The sequence below is a fragment of the Vulpes lagopus genome, chromosome 2 (genome assembly GCF_018345385.1).
Source record: "Vulpes lagopus strain Blue_001 chromosome 2, ASM1834538v1, whole genome shotgun sequence".
NCBI classification, from domain to species: Eukaryota; Metazoa; Chordata; class Mammalia; order Carnivora; family Canidae; genus Vulpes; species Vulpes lagopus.
Genome location: NC_054825.1, coordinates 86,373,248 through 86,392,066, shown reverse-complemented (window position 1 = coordinate 86,392,066; position 18,819 = coordinate 86,373,248). Strand labels below are relative to the sequence as shown.

Here is an 18,819-nt window from a genome sequence, read left to right as displayed (position 1 = left end):
AGTTCTCTCCACTCTGACTGGAGAAAATCCAAATTATTCTCAGCTCTGTGTGATATTAGAGTTCTCTGATACTTTACTCTTTCCCCAGAAGATATTGTTGCCTGGCCTTATGAGGTTTTATCCCATGCAAATATAGTCTGGTATCAAAGACTTAAAGGTCTTGTATGTAGATTTCTGTAATTCTTTCTCTGCATAGCTTCCTCCTCTTGGATACTCTGTCCTTCACATTCTAACTGGCCTTAGTCTCCCCAAATTCCAATCTTTTATCTTCAGATGTTGGAGTTTTTTTCCCTGCACCACTATCCGGAAATTCCCTCCTTGACAGAGGAATCACTTCATTCATTTATCTTCTTTCTAGGTTCCCAGCCATTATTGCCTGTTGTCTGGTATCTGAAAATACAAGCAGTAGAAAGTTGTATACAGTGTGTTACCATTTTATTAAGAAAGTAACACATAAATGGTACTTTTGTGTGTGTGCATTTCTATTACAAAATTCAGTGGAAATATAACACATTGCTTAAAAAAAAAAGTTACCTAGACCTCTGCTTCCAGCCATAAAAGAGAAATGAGATCTAGAATTATCTTCTTGGTGTAAATCACTAGAAATTTAGAAAAACAAGTTATATGGAATAGTCAACATTCCTTTTTATGGCTGCATGGTAAGAACTCTATTTAGTGGATATATCAGAATTTATTAAATCAGTTCCTGATGGATGAGTGCTTCAGTGATTTCTAATTTTTTTGCAATTGTAAATAGTTCTAAAATGAACAGTCTTGTAGAAATACCTTTCACAATTTTACCAGTGTATATTTGAAATACATTTTTAGAAGTGGTACTGCTGGGTCAAAGGGTTAAGGATATATATAATTTTGGTAGATATTGACAAATTTTCCTTTGCAGGTATTTTATCATTTTTTTTTTATCCCACCAGAAATGAATGCTCATTTTCTTATAGAATGTGTTGTCAAACTTCTGGATTTTTGCCAATATATTAGGTGATAAGTGGAATGCTAGTGTAATTTTAATTTGCATTTCTTATTATGAATTATTTCTCATTAAGGATCTTTTTATGAGTAAAAGACACCTGTACTTCCATCTTTATGACTTGCCTTTGGCTTTCTATAGCTCATTTTCTATAGTTTTTTAAATCTTTTCTCTATTTATAGAAATTCATTTTATGACCTGTGAATTAGTTGTAGATATTTTTCTCAGTTTGGTATTTGTTTAGTTTGCTTATGATATCTTTTTACATGTAAAGATTTTTTATTTCTATGTTATCAAGTTTATCTATTTTTTCCTTTTTTGCTTTTGGCTTTTGAGTCACGTCCTGAAAGATTTTCTTGCTCCTAGGTTGAAAAGAATGTACTCATATATTTACTGAGTACTTACATAGTTTCATTTTTTATAACTAAATCTTATTGCCATTTGGAATTTTTCTTGGTGTATGGTGTGGGGAATGAATCCAATTTTATCTTTTCCATATGGCTTTGCAGTTATTCCAAACATGACTTTTTAAAGTCTTTTTGCAATAATCTAAAAGGCTGTTTTTGTCTCATACTAAATTTTCATATGTAATTGGATCTATTTCAGGTTTTCTACTCTGTCTTATGATTTATTTATTCATGAACCAGCACTATTAATTTTAGAGGAGTTACATCTTTAACAATTGTAGTGTTGAAAAAAAAATAGCTGTGATACAGTCATAGGTACTATTCCTGTGGAGTGACTTCAGCTCTAGTTCCTGGCCTTTGAGGTTTATATATTTTTGAGCCTGGGCACCAGACTTGCTTTGATGTCTTGAGCCCTAATATCTTTGCAAAAAAGTTCATTTTTTAAAATGAAAAAAATAAACTTTTTTAAAATAAAAAAGTTTTGGTAGTCAGAGTTGGTTTCTGTTGTTTACACAAAAACTCTTACTGTGGCGCTATGTATATATTTTTCATGAGTTGTTTATCTAAGTGAAAGGGATGCCTTCTTAAAAATTTTTTTGTTTTGGGATCCCTGGGTGGCGCAGCGGTTTAGCGCCTGCCTTTGGCCCAGGGCGCGATCCTAGAGACACGGGATCGAATCCCACATCGGGCTCCCGGTGCATGGAGCCTGCTTCTCCCTCTGCCTGTGTCTCTGCCTCTCTCTCTCTCTCTCTCTCTCTGTGACTATCACAAGTAAATAAAAAAATAAAAAAAAAAATTTCAAAAAAAAAATTTTGTTTTGTTTTGTTTTTTTTGGGATGCCTTTAATAGTAAGAATTTTAGTCAGTCTGACAATGGAGATGGTAAGTATGTGGGTGAACCTAGGGCTGCATGGGGCAATTTTAAATAGAGGAGGCTTTGGTCTTCCTTTCACAAAACTGGAAGGGAACTTTCTTTTCTCTGTGTTAAAACTGCCTTGACTCACTAGGACATAAAGAGAAATTAAAATGTTGGCAAATATGCTTTTAGAAGAAGCATATCAAAGATTCCACCTAAAATCATTTCCATTAGAGGAGATGTGAGATGCAAGAATATCACTGTTCCTTTCCTAGTCCAGGTTAGAAATATTGTAGAAGCTTCTCAACTTCCTTTTGTGTTTAGCTGCAGGCCCGGATGTCGACATCAGTGAGAGTTTTCTTTCTAAAATATAGATTGAATTATATTACTCCTCTGCTCAAAATCCTTGAATGTCTCTTTTCCTCAGAGGATGAAGTTAAATTTATCTTTCATCAAGATGCTTCAAAATCTGGCCTCAGCCTTGGTTTCCAAACTTTTTTAGCAATTACCACATCAAGCATGTACTGTAGTAGTAGTATTAAGAGTAATTTTAAAGTAATAAAAGTAGCAGTTAAGAGTAGTGGTGGTGGTGATAGGATAAGTATAAACAAAAACAGCATCCACCCCCACTGACTTTAGTTTCAGATTCCCAGGACTTCATTCTCCCTGGCTTCATGAAAGAGCTTGCAAACACAACTACTAGGAACAACTTCCAGAGTAACAAGTAAGGATGGTCTTTTGACATGATATTTTAATTCCAAATTGGGCAAGTGGACTGTTTCAATGCCTCATTGCCCCTCCTTTAAACTTCATGCAGCTGTGAAAATGAAATGGTTGCATGTCTTCACACCAGAGCAAAGAAAGGCAGCTGTTTGATATTTTCTAAAGTGGCAGCCTTATCTTTCATTATGATAAAGAACAGTGGATAACAGCATAGGCTCTGGATTGAAACCCTGGTTTTGTTTCTGACGCTGGGTAATCTTTTTCCTTTGGGCTCCTTTATCTGGATGGGTAACTGGAGATGTGCACATAAAGCAGTTGGTGTGGTGCCATTTTTCAACTGGAAATGGCCCTAAGATGCATTTGACCATGTTATTACTAGACAAAGACCTTTGCATCAGTTATGGTGGTAGTAACTTACTTGTGTAAGAAAATTAGCCATTCATCTTACAGAGTTTCCCACAGTTTCATTTCTGCAAGTTGCATCTCTAGATTGTTTTGACCTCTTTTGGTCTTCTGTATTTCTGGGAATTAGTTGTAGAATCTTAGCCTTCGATTCAAGGGCTTTTATGAGATTCATGCCCATTGTTTTTGGTATGACTACTTCATAATTGGTGATGTGCTTTTCTGTCAGGAAGCACATACCTGATTATTACTCTTTTAAGTGATGTTAGTGACTACTGGTGATCCATACCTGGATCCAAATTCAGTGTATTTGCTAGAATATTTCTATAAAGGGAAAGCTTCCCCATCTACCATTTTGCTACCCAGTGGTATTTTAATTCTTTACACATTTCAAGTTAGTATAAGAACTGGTATTTCATTTTTTAAAAAGATTTATTTATTTGTTCATGATAGACACACACACACAGAGAAAGAGAGGCAGAGACACAAGCAGGCCCCATGCTGGGAGCCCGAAGTGGGGACTCGATCCAGGGACTCCAGGATGGTGCCCTGGGCCAAAGGCAGGTGCTAAACCACTGAGCCACCCAGGGATCCCCAAGAACTGGTATTTCAAATGAATACTTAAACACAGCACATTAGAGCTTCAAAGGATTTTCAGTTTAATCTAATTCAACCCTTTATTTTATGGGTGAGGAAACAGGTTACATTGTTTTCTAATTTCTAAAAGCTCATTAGTAGTTATCAGAGTCAATAGGAAACAAGACAATTTGAGGTGGGTTTATTTGCAAAAAAGACTAATTACAAAGGTGTGCAAAGAGGTATAAAGGAAGCGTCAAAGGATTGTGCTACAACTTGCAGTTAATGGCTTCAGAGGTATCATCATTTCTAGGTACCAGAGGCCAAGGTGAGGGAAAGTTATGAGGCCCAGTAGGAAAGTGGATCCTGTAGGATCTGCCCCTTGAGAAAAGCAATGACTCCCTGTTCAGGAACATAGTGCCAGCCTGAGGTGACTCAAAGTCTCAATCCTCTTCCTCCCTTATATCCCCTGCTTGGCCTCATCATTGACCAACCCAATTAGTAAACAGAAAGCAAGGAAGCCCATTGATAAAAGTCACACAAATTAGCCTCCCCAGGCAGAGATTAGAGGGATATTGAAAGCATATCCTCTCTCTCTTCCAGATCAGAACTGGAAGAGAACTGGAAGAGAGAACTCAGAAACACCTGTCAAAGGATTTTGTTCATATTCTCTTCCTCCTCTACCATTCTACCATGCATTCAAAAGTTGCCTACATGCATAGATCTTATATTTGTAGAAATAATTCCTGAGCCAGGATGATGTTATCTTCCTCTGGGTAAATTTTACCTGTTGAATATCTGGAATTACCTTAAACCAATTTCAGGGTTTGAGACTTTTTATCTGGGTTACTCTGATACCTAGAGACTGGGTGTTATGCACACAAGACTCATTTTACTTTTCATTCACCCCTACTTCTTCCTGATTATATCATCCTTGCTTTTGTCCTTCCAGGTGCTGTCAAAAATGTAGTTCAGCCTTTCCACTGCCTAATTCAGATTCACAAAAACTGCCAGGCCCAGAGCAGCCCCAACTGTGAAAACCTTCCCAGATCCTTGGCCTCTCTTCCAGAATCTGGCCAGATATTTCTTCATTATCTCATTAGTTCTTTAATGCCTTTACTTTAAATTTCAAAATTTGTTCCCAGCATTCTTTGGTTTATTTAGTCAGAAGGAATTACCTAACCTGTCATAATCAGAAGCAAAAATCTCTTCCTTGTATTTCTCTAGCTCTTCATTAGGAAAATTCTTTACTCTACCTGTAGATGTTCTCAAAGATGTCCCAAGACCTAATTTCTAAATGGAAATAGACTAGACTCTGAGTGAAAATATGATTCTGACTGGTAGACTTCAATTTTGCTGCCATGCCTTTTATTTTTTATTTTATTTATTCAACTTTATTTATTTATGATAGGCACACAGTGAGAGAGAGAGGCAGAGACATAGGCAGAGGGAGAAGCGGCTCCATGCACCGGGAGCCCAACGTGGGATTCGATCCCAGGTCTCCAGGATCACGCGCTGGGCCAAAGGCAGGCGCTAAACCACTGTGCCACCCAGGGATCCCCTGCCATGCCTTTTGAAAGTGTAAAGATACCATAGAATGTTTATAATTCTGTCATTTACTGACTGTGATTTAATCCTTGTCAAAAGTTTCTAGAGAAGTCTGCTATTTATGAGAGGATCTAAGCAATATGTTATCGTTTCCTTGGGTGCCTTCCTTCCTCAATGCAGAATATGAAGTTATGAGCTTACAGTGAGTTACCTAATACCCTCAATTCTTCACATTTATTAAGGTAATATAACCACATACTATTGCCTCTGATTCATATTATTTTAGTTTCCTCTGAAACGCTTTCCTTGAATTAATATTTAATATTATGTACCTGGCTTCTAAAAATATTAAATATAAGTTTGAAGAATATATAATATTTTACAAATCCATATTCGAGTCTATCATATTCCTCAATGTACTCTATGTCAGATTCCATGTAACGAAGTCTTTATAGAATTCTGTTCCAGGGGATGCCTAGGTGGCTCAGCGGTTGAGCGTCTGCCTTTGGCTCAGGATGTGATCCTGGAGTTCTCTAATCAAGTCCCTCATTGGGCTCCTGCATGGAGCCTACTTCTCCTCCTTCTGCTTATGTCTCTGCTTCTCTCTGTGTCTCTTATGAATAAATAAATAAAATCTTAAAAAAATTCTGTACCAGGACAAGACTTGATTCTTCATATGAATATCTGTATTCTTAAGTATTTTCTTTTTCTTTTGGCAGCCTGTTAATATTTTTGCTCCCGTATGCTATCTGATGCACTAAATACCTACTTTCCTAATGAGATCAAGCCCCAAGCAGACAGGGATCGTATAGATCCCAGTTACATATAATTTCCTTACTATAAATTTACTTCTATCATTTTACAAACCTTTTTAAAAAAGCTAAGGTCATTTGCTTCGCTGAGGATATGCTTGTGTTGCTGCTAGGTGTTTTTCCTCATTACCATTTCCTTCCTTCTTTTTTTTTTTTTTTTTAATTTTTATTTATTTATGATAGTCACAGAGAGATAGAGAGAGAGGCAGAGACACAGGCAGAGGGAGAAGCAGGCTCCATGCACCGGGAGCCCGACGTGGGATTCAATCCCGGGTCTCCAGGATCGCGCCCTGGGCCAAAGGTAGGCGCCAAACCGCTGCGCCACCCAGGGATCCCTCCTTCCTTCTTTTAACTCTACTACTCAACTGTTTCATCCTTCCTTTTCTTCTAAGCTTTAATTTGCATTAATAATTTACATCATTCTACTTTATTCATAGAACTCCCTAATCTCGGTTCCCATCTCCGAGATGGGAAGTCCAATGCTGTTACTTTACTTCGCTGCAATTTTCACCGGTTTCCCCAACAATTAAGAGTGTTTTTTGGGAAGTTCTCGGAGACCTGATGTATGTTTTTGCTCTCCGAAGTAGATCTCTTCCTTTTTATCGCTCTTAAGCAATCCAGGTATCCTCCCCAACCTCTGCCGTGATGCAATTAAAAAAAAAAAACAGAATGTCATTTAATTTCCTTTCATCTGGTGGGTGATGCTTTGCGGAGTGGGGTATAGATCCCTTACTCTGTCTCCAGAAAGCATAGGACACCGCGTGCGCGGGAGGGGGCACCTTCTAAGAACTAAGTGAGAATGCTTCGTCGTTCAGCAGTCAGGCCTAGTCAATCACTCCTTAACGATAACATTGCCAGTGCAATTCTTTTTTAAATGGAAAGTAGCGGAGGCCGACCCGATCAATTGTGCCAGCCACGGTCGGGAATCGATCGCCGGTCGCCGTCCAACGTAGGCCCCGGCGGCGGGGCGCTAGGGGAAACCCTCCGGCCTCGCGGCGCAGCCCAGCGCTGGGGCGCCGCGCGCTGAACCGGACTGCGCGCAGGGGAGGCCGCCAGGCGCCGGACGGGGGCGCCCTGGCTGCGGGGACCGGGGCGGGAGCCTCCCGATAGCTCCGGAGCCCCGAGTGCTCTCGGAGAGACTTTTTTTTTTTTTTTTTTTTTCTTGCGCCGTGCTGCCTCCGCGCGCTCCAGGCTTTGGCCGACGCCGGGTCTTGGGTGGGGGTCCGGTGGGTGACGGCGGAGCACTCCCGCCCCGCGCCGAGCCCGGGGCCTGGCCGAGGTCCGCGAGCCGCGGCGCGGCCGGTGTCGTCCCGGCTCCAGCTTCCCAGCAGCGCCCTCCCCCGGGGCGGGCCCCGACTCTCGGTGCCGCGACGAGTGGGCGGCAGAAGCCGGTGGCCCACTGGGCGAGCGGCGGCGAGGCGCGGCGGGACCCGGCGGCGAGGCTGGCGCTGGGACGCAGCGGCCGCGGCGCGCTCGGGCGAGAAACGAGGCCAGGGGAGGAGGAGGAGGAACTAGAGCCCATGAAGGGGAGCTGCCGCCGAGGAGGGAGGCGGGTCCTTTCGGCTGCGGCTGCTGCTGTTCCGGGACGCAGCCCGGGGAGCCTGCCCGCCCGGGAGGCGCTGGCCAGGTAGCTCCCCACCCCGCGGGCGCCCTCCCCGGCCCCTCCCAGCGCCCGGCACGGAAGGAGCGGGAGCCGCGCTCCGGGGGCCCGGGGCGCTCCGCACGGCCAGCGCGGCGCCCCTGAGCTGCACGGCGGCGCGGGGCTGCGAGCCGACTGTCTGCCGGCCAGGAGGAAGCGCTGTGCCTTCCCGCTCAACCTGGCGTCCCCACCGCTCGTGCTCTGCGCCCTGCCTCGGGCGAGCGGCGCGGCCACGGAGGCGCCGAGGAGGGGCGAGCCGCCGCCGGGTAGCGGCGTGCCCCCGGGCGAGAGGGCGCCGGAGAGGAGGCGGCGGCGCGGTGCGGAGGGCGCGACGCGCGATGGCAGCTGCTTAGCCCGGCGCGCGCGGAGCAGCCCGGAGCTGTGGCTGGCCAGACGGTGCGGCTGGGCCGGGGGGGACGCCGCCGCCGCCGCCGCCGCCGCCGCCGCCCGGCCGGGAGAGATGAGCGCCGAGGCGGGCGAGGGCATCACCTTCTCCGTGCCGCCCTTCGCCGAGGGCGGCAGCTGCCGGAGGGGAGGAGCGGCGGTGGCGGCCGAGGGCCCGGAGAGCCCGCTACCGCCGCCGCCGCCGGGCAGCTTCTGGAACGTGGAGAGCGCCGCCGCCCCGGGCACCGGCGGGCCGGCTGCCCCCTCTGGGAGCAGCGCCCCCCGGTGCCGGGGCAGCTCTGGCGGCGGCGGCGGCCGACGGACCACGGTGGCTTACGTGATCAACGAAGCGAGCCAGGGGCAGCTGGTGGTGGCCGAGAGCGAGGCCCTGCAGAGCCTGCGGGAGGCGTGCGAGGCGGTGGGCGCCACCCTGGAGACCCTGCATTTCGGCAAACTGGACTTCGGGGAAACCGCGGTGCTGGACCGCTTCTACAACGCAGGTGCGTGTGCAGCGCTTCCGCGGCCTCCCTGGCCGCCCGCAGCGGGGAAAGGTTCTCCTGGCGGCAGGCGGGCTCCCTCCTTACTTACTTCTTGCCCCACCTCAGGGGCAGCGAGCGGCGCTGCGTGGCTGCTCCTGGCGCTCGCTGCCCCCGGGGAAGAGTGGGTGCGGGTGCGGGTGCAAGACCCTGTGCGCGTATTTGTGCTAGACCGACTGGGGACTGGGTCACCGCCGGCCCGCGCTGGAGCCGGGGCCCGGAGGCCCCTCCTGAAGAACTTTCCACCTCTAAAGTAGTGCGAGATAGTGGCCCCAGCAGCCTTTGTCCATTTGGGGTCTTGGTTTCTCTTTTGTTAGGTTTGGCCCATTTTCCCCTTCTGTGTATACACCTGTGACTATTTCAGACGACGCTTTCATTTTTTCTCTGTGCAGTGTTGGGAGTACAGGAACCACGCAGCCCGCTGCTCTCAGAGTAGATCCATACGCATTTGCATGTCGTGTCGTGATCTTCCCAAGTCCTTTCACTGGAACATATTCAGCAGCTTGGATGTTCCAGTCTTAACCGATTTGAACTTCTAAGGAATTACTTCCAAAAGCAGTGACCTTGTCACTTGAACTAAACTTTGGTGGTGTCTTTGTTAGGATTTTGGTGGGAGAATATTATTACCCCCTATACCACAATGAGCTGGAAAGTACATGACTTAACATTGTTTAAAATATTTACTATTTTAATAACTAGAAATTAGTTTGTTTAAAGTGAGTGCCACCAGCCCCGGTGGCGCAGCGGTTTAGCGCCCCCTGCGGCCCAGGGCGTGATCCTGGAGACCCTGCATCGAGTCCCACGTCGGGCTCGCTGCGTGGAGCCTGCTTCTCCCTCTGCCTGTGTCTCTGCCTCTCTCTCTCTGTGTCTGTGAATAAATAAATAAAATATTAAAAAGATAAATAAAATGTAAAATTAAAAAAATAGAGTGCCACCGTAATCCATAAAAAAGTTATCTTTTCAACGTATCACATATTTCAGAAACTGTCATTGCAGTTCTAGTGATTGATGCAATTAGCTATTTGCTTGCTAAAGTTGGGAATAATATTAATATGCTATTGAAATTAACCTTTAGTACCCTGTACAACCAAATATGAGAACATATACGTATTTATTTTTTGTAAGTGTGGGTGGAAAATTTAACAGTGGTTTCAAACAATAAGAATTTTGCATTTGTGATCATGTAAAAGGTTTTATATTCCAGACTTGCTTTCAGTTCTGATTCTCTTCAGTCTCTTCAAAACACCTGAAGTAGGCTTATGTCAGCTTTGGAATTCAGCCAAAACTGAATATTTTTAAGAACAAGAAGAACTTCATGTTAAAGAAGTCAGACTAAATAAACCAGGGCTTTCTGGTGCTGGTATTTTTTTTACACTCTTGGTCTTCATAACTGAACCTGAGTATGATATATTATAGCTCAGTTTTTTGTGTGGCTTGCTATAAAAATTGCATAAATGTAACTTTTCTAAAAATTATAGCACTCTTATTTTTGGATTATAGTTTGGAAGAAACTTCAAAGAGCTGAAAGATATGTGAGGAAAACACCCAAGCAAATACTGAGCCTATTTTTATTGCTCTGATAGATTCCGTATTTTTTATAGGACTCAAAAAAAAAAAAAAATTAAACTCTAGGCTAATTTGGAAGATAGTTTCCTAACAGGGCACAGTTACTGTTTGTTCTCCAAATAACTGTTTGTGGGAAAGAGACAAAGGAAGACTATAAGGGGACCAACATTTGAACTGTATCTTTAATCCCCCAAACAAGCCCATTAAGGAAGTACTTCTCATTCTTCTCAGATGAGGAAACCAAGGACTTTATAACTGGCCTAGACTTACAGGTAGTAACTGATCAATGCAGGGTTCCATTTCAGGTGGCTGACTCTAAAAGGTCATCTTTGCTGCTGCCTCCATTTAGCTGGGCTGATTTACTCTACCTTGGAATCATGTGATAGAGAGCTGGTGGGGACCTGGTGAGCCATTGAGGTGCAGCGTGAATCATGGGGAGGACACTTTGGGAAGACTCGTTTCTGAGCCATCTCTCTCCGAGCATCCATTGCTTCATTCAACCTGAGCAGGCCCCAGTTTAACCCCTGCTTATGTTCATGGTAATGAACTCTGAGCCCTGTCATTGAGTCTGAAGATGTGACCAAATGAAGATGGTATCAGTTTTGTCCAAATCCTTTGTTTTTCTCAACTGACGGCTGCCAACTTGGATGGTAGTAGAACTTTTTTTCTGATTTCAGAGGGAGCGCTCGCTCCTCCTCCACCAGGGACACATTTTTCTGGGAAGGGCCAGATGGTAAATATTTTAGACTTTGCGGTTTGCTCTCATAGCTCGTCAACTCTGCGGTTGTTACGACAGCAGCCACAACAGTACCTAAACAAGTGACTGTGGCTGTATTCCAGTAAAACTTTATTAATGGACACAGACATTTGAATTTCAAATTCTTTAGTAGAATATTTTTCAACCACTTAAAAATGTAAAAGACCATTCTTAGCTTTCAAGCTGTACAAAGGCAAGCCTGGGGAGATTTTTGGCCCCTGGGCCATGCTTTCTTTTGTTCTACATTCACTACCTTCACTGAGAAGTTGAATCACAATGATATATTGGGAAGAACATTGTCCCTAAAGTTAGATCTGAGTTTCCATCTTGGCTCTGCTCTGAACCACGTAATTGTGAGCAAAGCCCTTCATCGCCTCTGAAGGCCTGTAAACTTGACGAGGGCCGAAGTGGAGGGGGAAGTTGAACTAAATTTCAGAGATTCCCTCTTTTAACCCTGTGAGTTTGCAGAAGGTAGGGCAGGATGGTATGCTGGGCCAGAACATCAGAACAAGAATGTCAAGGTGTGGATTTGGGTCTTTGGTTCTTCTCCGATTTAGAGCAAGTCATTTAAAATCTCAGAAAAAGAGTGGAAGCTTGGAACAATTGGTCTCTGAAATTCTCTCCAGCTCTCCAATTCTGTACTTTAAAATTGCATGAGAAAAAACGAATTATTTCACTCCTTTGAGGTGAATGAACTGCTTTTATTTTTTTTTAATTTTTATTTATTTATGATAGTCACACACACAGAGAGAGAGAGAGGCCGAGACATAGGCAGAGGGAGAAGCAGGCTCCATGCACCGGGAGCCCGACGTGGGATTCGATCCTGGGTCTCCAGGATCGCGCCCTGGGCCAAAGGCAGGTGCTAAACCGCTGCGCCACCCAGGGATCCCATGAACTGCTTTTATATATCATGTTCTTGGCCCCTCAAGGAGTAGGGTTAGTGGGTGGGTTACATCTAATGTAAAGCCTGGCGGCGGTGCAACCTCTGCGAAGGTCCATACAGAATGCCTGGAGTCCCAGGAGACGGATTCTAGAATGAGACTAGGGGTCAGATGGGTTCAGAGGTGATAGCTGAACTGAGGTGGAAGTGTGAACAAGGACTGCTTAACTTGAAATAGCTCAGTTTATTGGAATGGACAAGAGCTTAAAGCTTGGTTCCATTTTTATCAGCTTCCCCTGTCCTGTCCTGGAGTCTTTTAAAAGAGTAGATTGCAGTTAAAGTTTTTTTTCTATTTGATTACTGTTTAACTGTAAGCTAGTTTGTTCTTTGACTACACTTGTCATTCTCTCTTTCACTTCTAAGAGGAAACTAATGTTCTATCAAAGCTTTTGTGAAAATTCATGTTTACGTATAGAAGACTATCACTCAGAGATGGCAAAATGGCAAAGCTAACAACACGCCTTCCCAGTCCCCCCCCCCCCCCCGCATTGTAGGCAGTAAGGTGCTATAAAAGCAAAGAGATGTCAGTGATGCAGATGTTAGTGATACAGAGCTACTCTATTTAGGTAGACACATCCACCTGGCAGCATCTTAAAAGACAGATCTATCTTTGTAATGAACATCAGTTCTGTGAAGTTTAGCTAGAATAGGCTTCATTGTCCCCCTGTCCCACCACCCATTTGGTTTATAAGGAACCTGAACCATAAAGAGATTATATTCATTCATTCAGATGAAATGACTTAAGGGTGCTGCTGGGAACCAGGAGCATACTTTTCTTTAGAAGCGGCATTATAAATGATGATTAGATTCTGAGACTAGCCTGTGAGAAGTCTTGTTAACTCTGTGTACTTAAAGTATGGAACCCATTCACCACTTTAAACCTTCAGGAAGGTTGTATTCCTGTGACTGAAAACTGGGGCTTTGAATACATCTCTCTCCATGTGTTCAAATCAGTAACTTCTGCTCTCATCTAGTTTCTGGTAACATCTGGCCAAATGGAGGAGCATCACTTTGGATGGTTGAGGATGGCAGGAGGGGATGTACAGAGGTAAGGGACACAGGAAGGATGGGAAGGCTGCAGGGAGAGGAAGGGGGCTAGACAGGGGAGCAAAAGGATGCTTGGTGATGTTCCATTGCTGGGCACTTGGTGATGCCCAGTGCTCAGTACTTGATGTTCAGCGCTCGGTACTTGGTGACTGGCTTGGGAGGAAGTGTGCCGTCTAGGGATCCACGAACGCTTTCATCTCTTTCAAACTTCTTTCCCCTCCTGACTTTGTATTTATGGCTCTTGGCTTCTTATTGCTGTAAGAGCCAGGGACATTGCTCTGCTCAATGCCACTCCACCCCTTTCAGTGGGCACGGGATTCGATAGGCTGCTTGTGCTTCCCCTACCTGCCAGCCGTTACATGTACCAGGGTCTTTCCTCTCGCCAGGCTCCCTGCAGATTGCAGCCTGCTCCTCAGCTCTCACCCTTTTGCCACAGTAGGTAGCAGGAAGGAAACACATGCTGGTTGAAATGGTAAGAATTTAGCTTTTATAATCTCATCTCTGTTATGTTCCTGCTTTGCTTGGGCTTGCGATGAAAGTCACCCTTGTAGGCCTTGTCCCTGGAGAAGCATCTGAACTTTCTGGGCTTTGATTCCACTTGCTCCCAACATAGCTCCTTGAGACTTCCAATCTTATTTGATAAAAAGCAAAACAAACAGAATCTTTGTCTCCCATCTGTCCCGGACTGAGAAGTTCTAGAAGGTCCTCGAGCCCACTTCTGCATATTCTACTTTTGAATCCAGGGAGGCTTTTGTATATATTGTCTCATGTATTTTGAGGGAGAGGGTAAAGACTGTATTTCTTAAATAGTGATTCCAATGGACCAGTTATAAAAAATTGGAAGACTGATGTGTGTTTGTCAACCTTCATTTTTCTGAGTAAGGTTACTGAATAGGGAAAGAGGGAACTCGACAACCAGCAACCTACTGCCTGATCTCTTAAAAAGAAAAGACATCTTTACATTCAATTAGGGAAGGCATAATCTTAGAATCAAAAATAATATGTATGGGAAAACTCAATATTATTCTTTTATCCCCCATTTCACCAAGAACGGGTGAATCAACAGAGCAATGGGGCATTGTTTTGAGAACCTGTGATGTAAAACAACTTGTAGTCCTTTCATGTCTTTCATCACTGCTTCTTTGCACAAGTAACAAGCCTTAGCAAAATTATCCAAAGAGTAAACAGAGACAATCTCATAAGGAAAAACTCTGGTTAGGAAGATATTTTTTAAAATCCTAGTGGTGGGATGCCTGGGTGGCTCAGTGGTTTAGCGCCTGCCTTTGGCCCAGGGTGTGACCCTAGAGTCCTGGGATCGAGTCCTACGTCAGGCTCCCTGCGTGGAGCCTGCTTCTCCCTCTGCCTATGTTTCTGCCTCTCTCTGTGTCTCTCATGAGTAAATAAATAAAATCTTTAAACAACAAAAAATAAAAATCCTAGTGGTGTCCCACACCTGGTTGTTCTTTGGGCTTTTAATTTTTTGCTGGCACACCACTGGAGCAATTGCCGCTGATCCCCTGTGAACGCAGAGCACTGGGCTTCCTCTTGTTTCTTTGGGGTTTCTTGGAGGTTTTTTTTGAGGGGGTGGTAACTGGTTAATTGAAGCAAAATTTTAATTTTCTAAAAAGAGCTTTACTAGAAAATTGGAAAAAAATAAAACTAAAAAGAAAATTCTAAAGCATAAAAATAAATTTGTTTTTAGAGCACCCACTTCTTACCCCAGATTGTCAATCACAGATTGTCATGACTGCCCATCCTTTCCAGATTCTTAGGATCCTGATTTCTTTCCTCAGCTTGGTCACCTTTGGTCTGCTTGAGATATTCAACGGTTGGGAGTTCCAGTGGGTTCCACCTCCTGGTGAAGCCTGATTACAAGTGCACAATTGTGGCCTTGTCTCACCACTGGCCTTGGCTGGTTCCAGCCTCCTGGGAGTTTTCTGCTATAGGTCAGTTCCCGTCTGGTGGCTATGGGGACTGTCCTTTGCTTCCTGTATCAGAGGCCTCATTAGATGCCTGTTCAATTCCTGTTTCTGGTTTGCAGGATAAAATTGGTTCACAGCTTCTTTGTGGAGCAAGAGGGAATTGACAGGTGCAAAGCCCAGTGAATATGCAAATGTCCGACAGGTACCAACTATTTCTGCTTCCCAGGTAGTTGTCCCAGTAGTCTCTTCAAACACTACCCCACTCTGCATGGGGCAAGATGAAAGGTGAGCCTGTGGTAATTGAGGTGGGGTAGGCGGTGTCAGCAGGAACCCACAGCTTGGTGGATTGCAGGAAGAAACCCAGAAACCACAGCCTTGGGAAGGGTGCATCTTGAAAAAACCGTTTCGCCGCCCCTAATTTGGATATAGTTAAATGGGAAAACTGGCTATATTTAAGAAAGATACTGTTATTTTCAAGGAGCAAAATTAAATTAGCAAATTTTATTAGTGGCATATAAAACAAAAAGCAAAGCAAAATTTAAAAAAATTAAATCTGGTGATTCTAGTACATTGGTTTCTGTAGTTGCTTTAATGTAGTAACTTTTCTCTCTAGTTGGAGATGTTGGCTGAAGAAACTGATCCAAAGATATGCCAGATCATTGGAGAAGGAGGAAGGTTATGAGACCAGGCTGATTTTTAAGGTCTTACCTAATTATTCCAAACATTTTATAAAGTGAGTAGTTGCATCTTATATGAGTTTTGTTTTGTAGTGGTTTTTTTTCCCTAAAAGAAGACATAAAAACTAAGAGATACATAATACAGGCTACATCTTGGTGATTTTCTTAGGGGAGGAGAGAAAAGGAGGAGAGAACATTTACATGTTAACAGCATCTTCTACTGAAAATCGTAGCCCAGCAGATCTGTGTAACTTGAATGCCATAGGTTGTACAAGGTAACAGTAAACATTCCATTATAAGCAAACATATTCTAATAGAGTAGGTAATCAACAGTAAAGCAGCAGTTGCCTTTGGTATATGATTCATACAAGAAGGAAGTTATATTCCTTTGCATAGCAAATCTCTTAAAATGCTTGTGACCAATTATATCAGTATTCTCCCAACACTTTTAGTTGCTTCTAAGAACTCTTAAGAAACATGGGGGAGAGCTACCCTAGTGAATATAAGTGAACTTCAGGCCATGTGTTCATTTAAAAAAATTTTTTTAAAAGATTTTATTTATTCATGAGAGACAGAGAGAGAGAGAGAGAGAGAGAGAGAGAGAAAGAGAGAGAGAGAAGCAGAGACACAGGCAGAGGGAGAAGCAGGCTCCATGCAGGGAGCCCGACATGGGACTTGATCCCGAGTCTCCAGGATCACGCCCCGGGCCGCAGGCGGCACTCAGCGCGCTAAACCGCTGTGCCACTGGGGCTGCCCCAGTGATAGGATTATTATGAGGAAGAGTCATGGTAGTGAGACGTCACTCCTGATCTCCTCTTGCTAACACATTTCAGTGACTTCTTGTTAATAACCTTGTAAAGCAACCCATTAGAAAGCTGCCTTTGACAGTTCTTGATCAGTACCAAAGAGGGAACTTAGAGGCTGGCGGAGTCCTAGTTGCCATGTGCTGGGGCTGGAGGTATAAATTGGGCTTTCTCCAGGTCCATCTTAGGCTATTTTCTGGACACAGTTTGTCAGAGGGACTGCCAGTGTAGGCCAAAACAAACCTCTCTCTCGAGGGAACTGAGAGCTGGGTTTACAGCATAGCCTGGGGACAGTTTCTTTCTTTGGTTCCCTGAGAAATTCTGCCTCAGTCTGAATCACTTTTCTCTAATGTTAGAGCATATATTCTCAGTAACTCAGTTCCGTGAGCGTTTGTCAGTTGCCTTTGATGTGCCTCTTACTGTGATGTCCCGCTGAAGAATCCTGGAAGAGGAGCAGGTGTAAACCTACAGGAGGATGGAAGCTTATTACTTGTATTTGTTTCCATGGGAAAACGTGATGCTAAGGAAGAAGTCAGGAGGAGCTGCCTGTGCTCCCATTCTTTCCCACCCAACTAGTTCTTTTGAAAAGATCCTTCTTAAAATTAAGCTGTGGAACATTTTTGTCATAAAGAAAGTACATAAATGGTTTACAACCCTCATTCAGTAAATACCTAAATACAGTAGCTGTTAAACATTTTGACATTCGTGTCACTTCTCTGTCCCTTTTAGAGACATAAAGTGTTCTGGACAAAACTAAAAGCCCCTTTCTGCCACATCAATTTCTTCTCCTGGGAAAAATGCTTCCTTCACCAGAAATGCAAAATTATAATTTTTGAAAATATGAAATCATGGCTTTCTGCAAATATAAGTCAAATATTTAATTAACTCATTATGTAATGAGAAAACCAGTAAGATCAGTTAAGGGGGAGTTTGAGGAGTGATACAGTCAGGAATGCTGAAATGAATTTGCTCATAGATACAAGATTGACTACTGTTCGGTCAGGCAAATCTGTAAATGTAAATATTGGAGTTACCTTTTTTACAGGATGAAAATCAACTGTATCTCTACCCAGCAGTAGTCAGCTGTATTGCTGTGGACAAGAATTATTTGCATTGCTATCAGGTCTGCACAACTTAAGGTTTGTCCTAGTAGCCTTATAAAAGGGACTCATGCTAGCAGGACAAATCAGAGGGCACATCCTTTTAAAATCAGATAGTTCCCAGAGGATGTGCTGCACAAAGCCAGCTCTCCACTGAAAGGATACCCAATATTCTCTTTTACCCATTTCCAAGTTTTCCATAGCTTTTCTTCATGGAAGGTTGATCATTCTCAGGGCTCTATGCCTGTGGTTTCTTTTAGTCTTCTTACCCAACCTGATTTAGAGGGACCTATTTTCTTTTCTCAGCTGCTCTGCCATCTAAAATAGTGATTCACCTGCAAAGGTCCCAGAATCCCCCTTTTAAGCCGGGGCTCCTAAATGTACTTGTTTCAGGTCAGGAAACGTGCAAATTGGACGTTAGGGTATTGGTCGCGTAGGTGTTAGATGTGATAAGAGGTACAAATGATGTGGTCGGAACCAAGTTGGAAATACACCAGTGTTTGCAGTGTCTGCAAATCCAGTTTCCTTCTTCTATTAGGAGATCATCATCATTACTGATGGGAACTTCAGTAATTTCCAGATAGGTCTGGTTTTTGGTGGACAAAAAAGTCCTTCTTTTAGAGGGCTGGCAAATTGCTGTAAAATTTCACGTGCCAAATATCTTACTTTGGTCTTGTCATTTAAGGCAAGTCATACCCAAATGGGCATTGTACATTACTGTGCACCAGGTGCTGTGCCAAACAGTACATGCCTGGTCATTTTCAATCTTTCTAACCTCCTTATGAGGCAAATAGCATCAGGGAATCAATTTTACGTATAAGGAAACTGAGACCCTGCAAGGATTATCAACATTCCCAGTGTCACATTGTCACTAAGGGACAGAGCCAAGTTTTGGACCTAATGCTGATTCCAGAGTCTATTCATTTATAACTGTTCTCCTGTTCCTCAAAAATAAACTTTCTATTTGAAAACATTTAAATTATTATTAATCCCATGAATATAGTCTTTTAATCAGTAATCATTTGTTGACTACTTAAAATCTGCAAGGTTTCTTTCTGAAGTCTGCACAAAATTAGGTTAAAAGAGTACAATTTCTGCCTTTCATGATCTTATAGTCTTACCCCCTGAATTCAGCAATTT

At 43.7% G+C, this 18,819-nt stretch overlaps 1 protein-coding gene across 1 annotated transcript in view; it reads left to right on the top strand.

Moving 5' to 3' along the window:
- The first annotated feature begins 7,944 nt into the window (after positions 1–7,944).
- Positions 7,945–18,819, top strand: part of MAP3K5 (mitogen-activated protein kinase kinase kinase 5) — a 199,587-nt gene continuing 188,712 nt past the window's right edge. Inside the window, exon 1 of the mRNA XM_041739454.1 lies at positions 7,945–8,831. Coding sequence (XP_041595388.1) covers positions 8,408–8,831 — 424 coding nt within the window. The 5' untranslated portion in view covers positions 7,945–8,407. The remainder of the gene's footprint in view (positions 8,832–18,819) is intronic.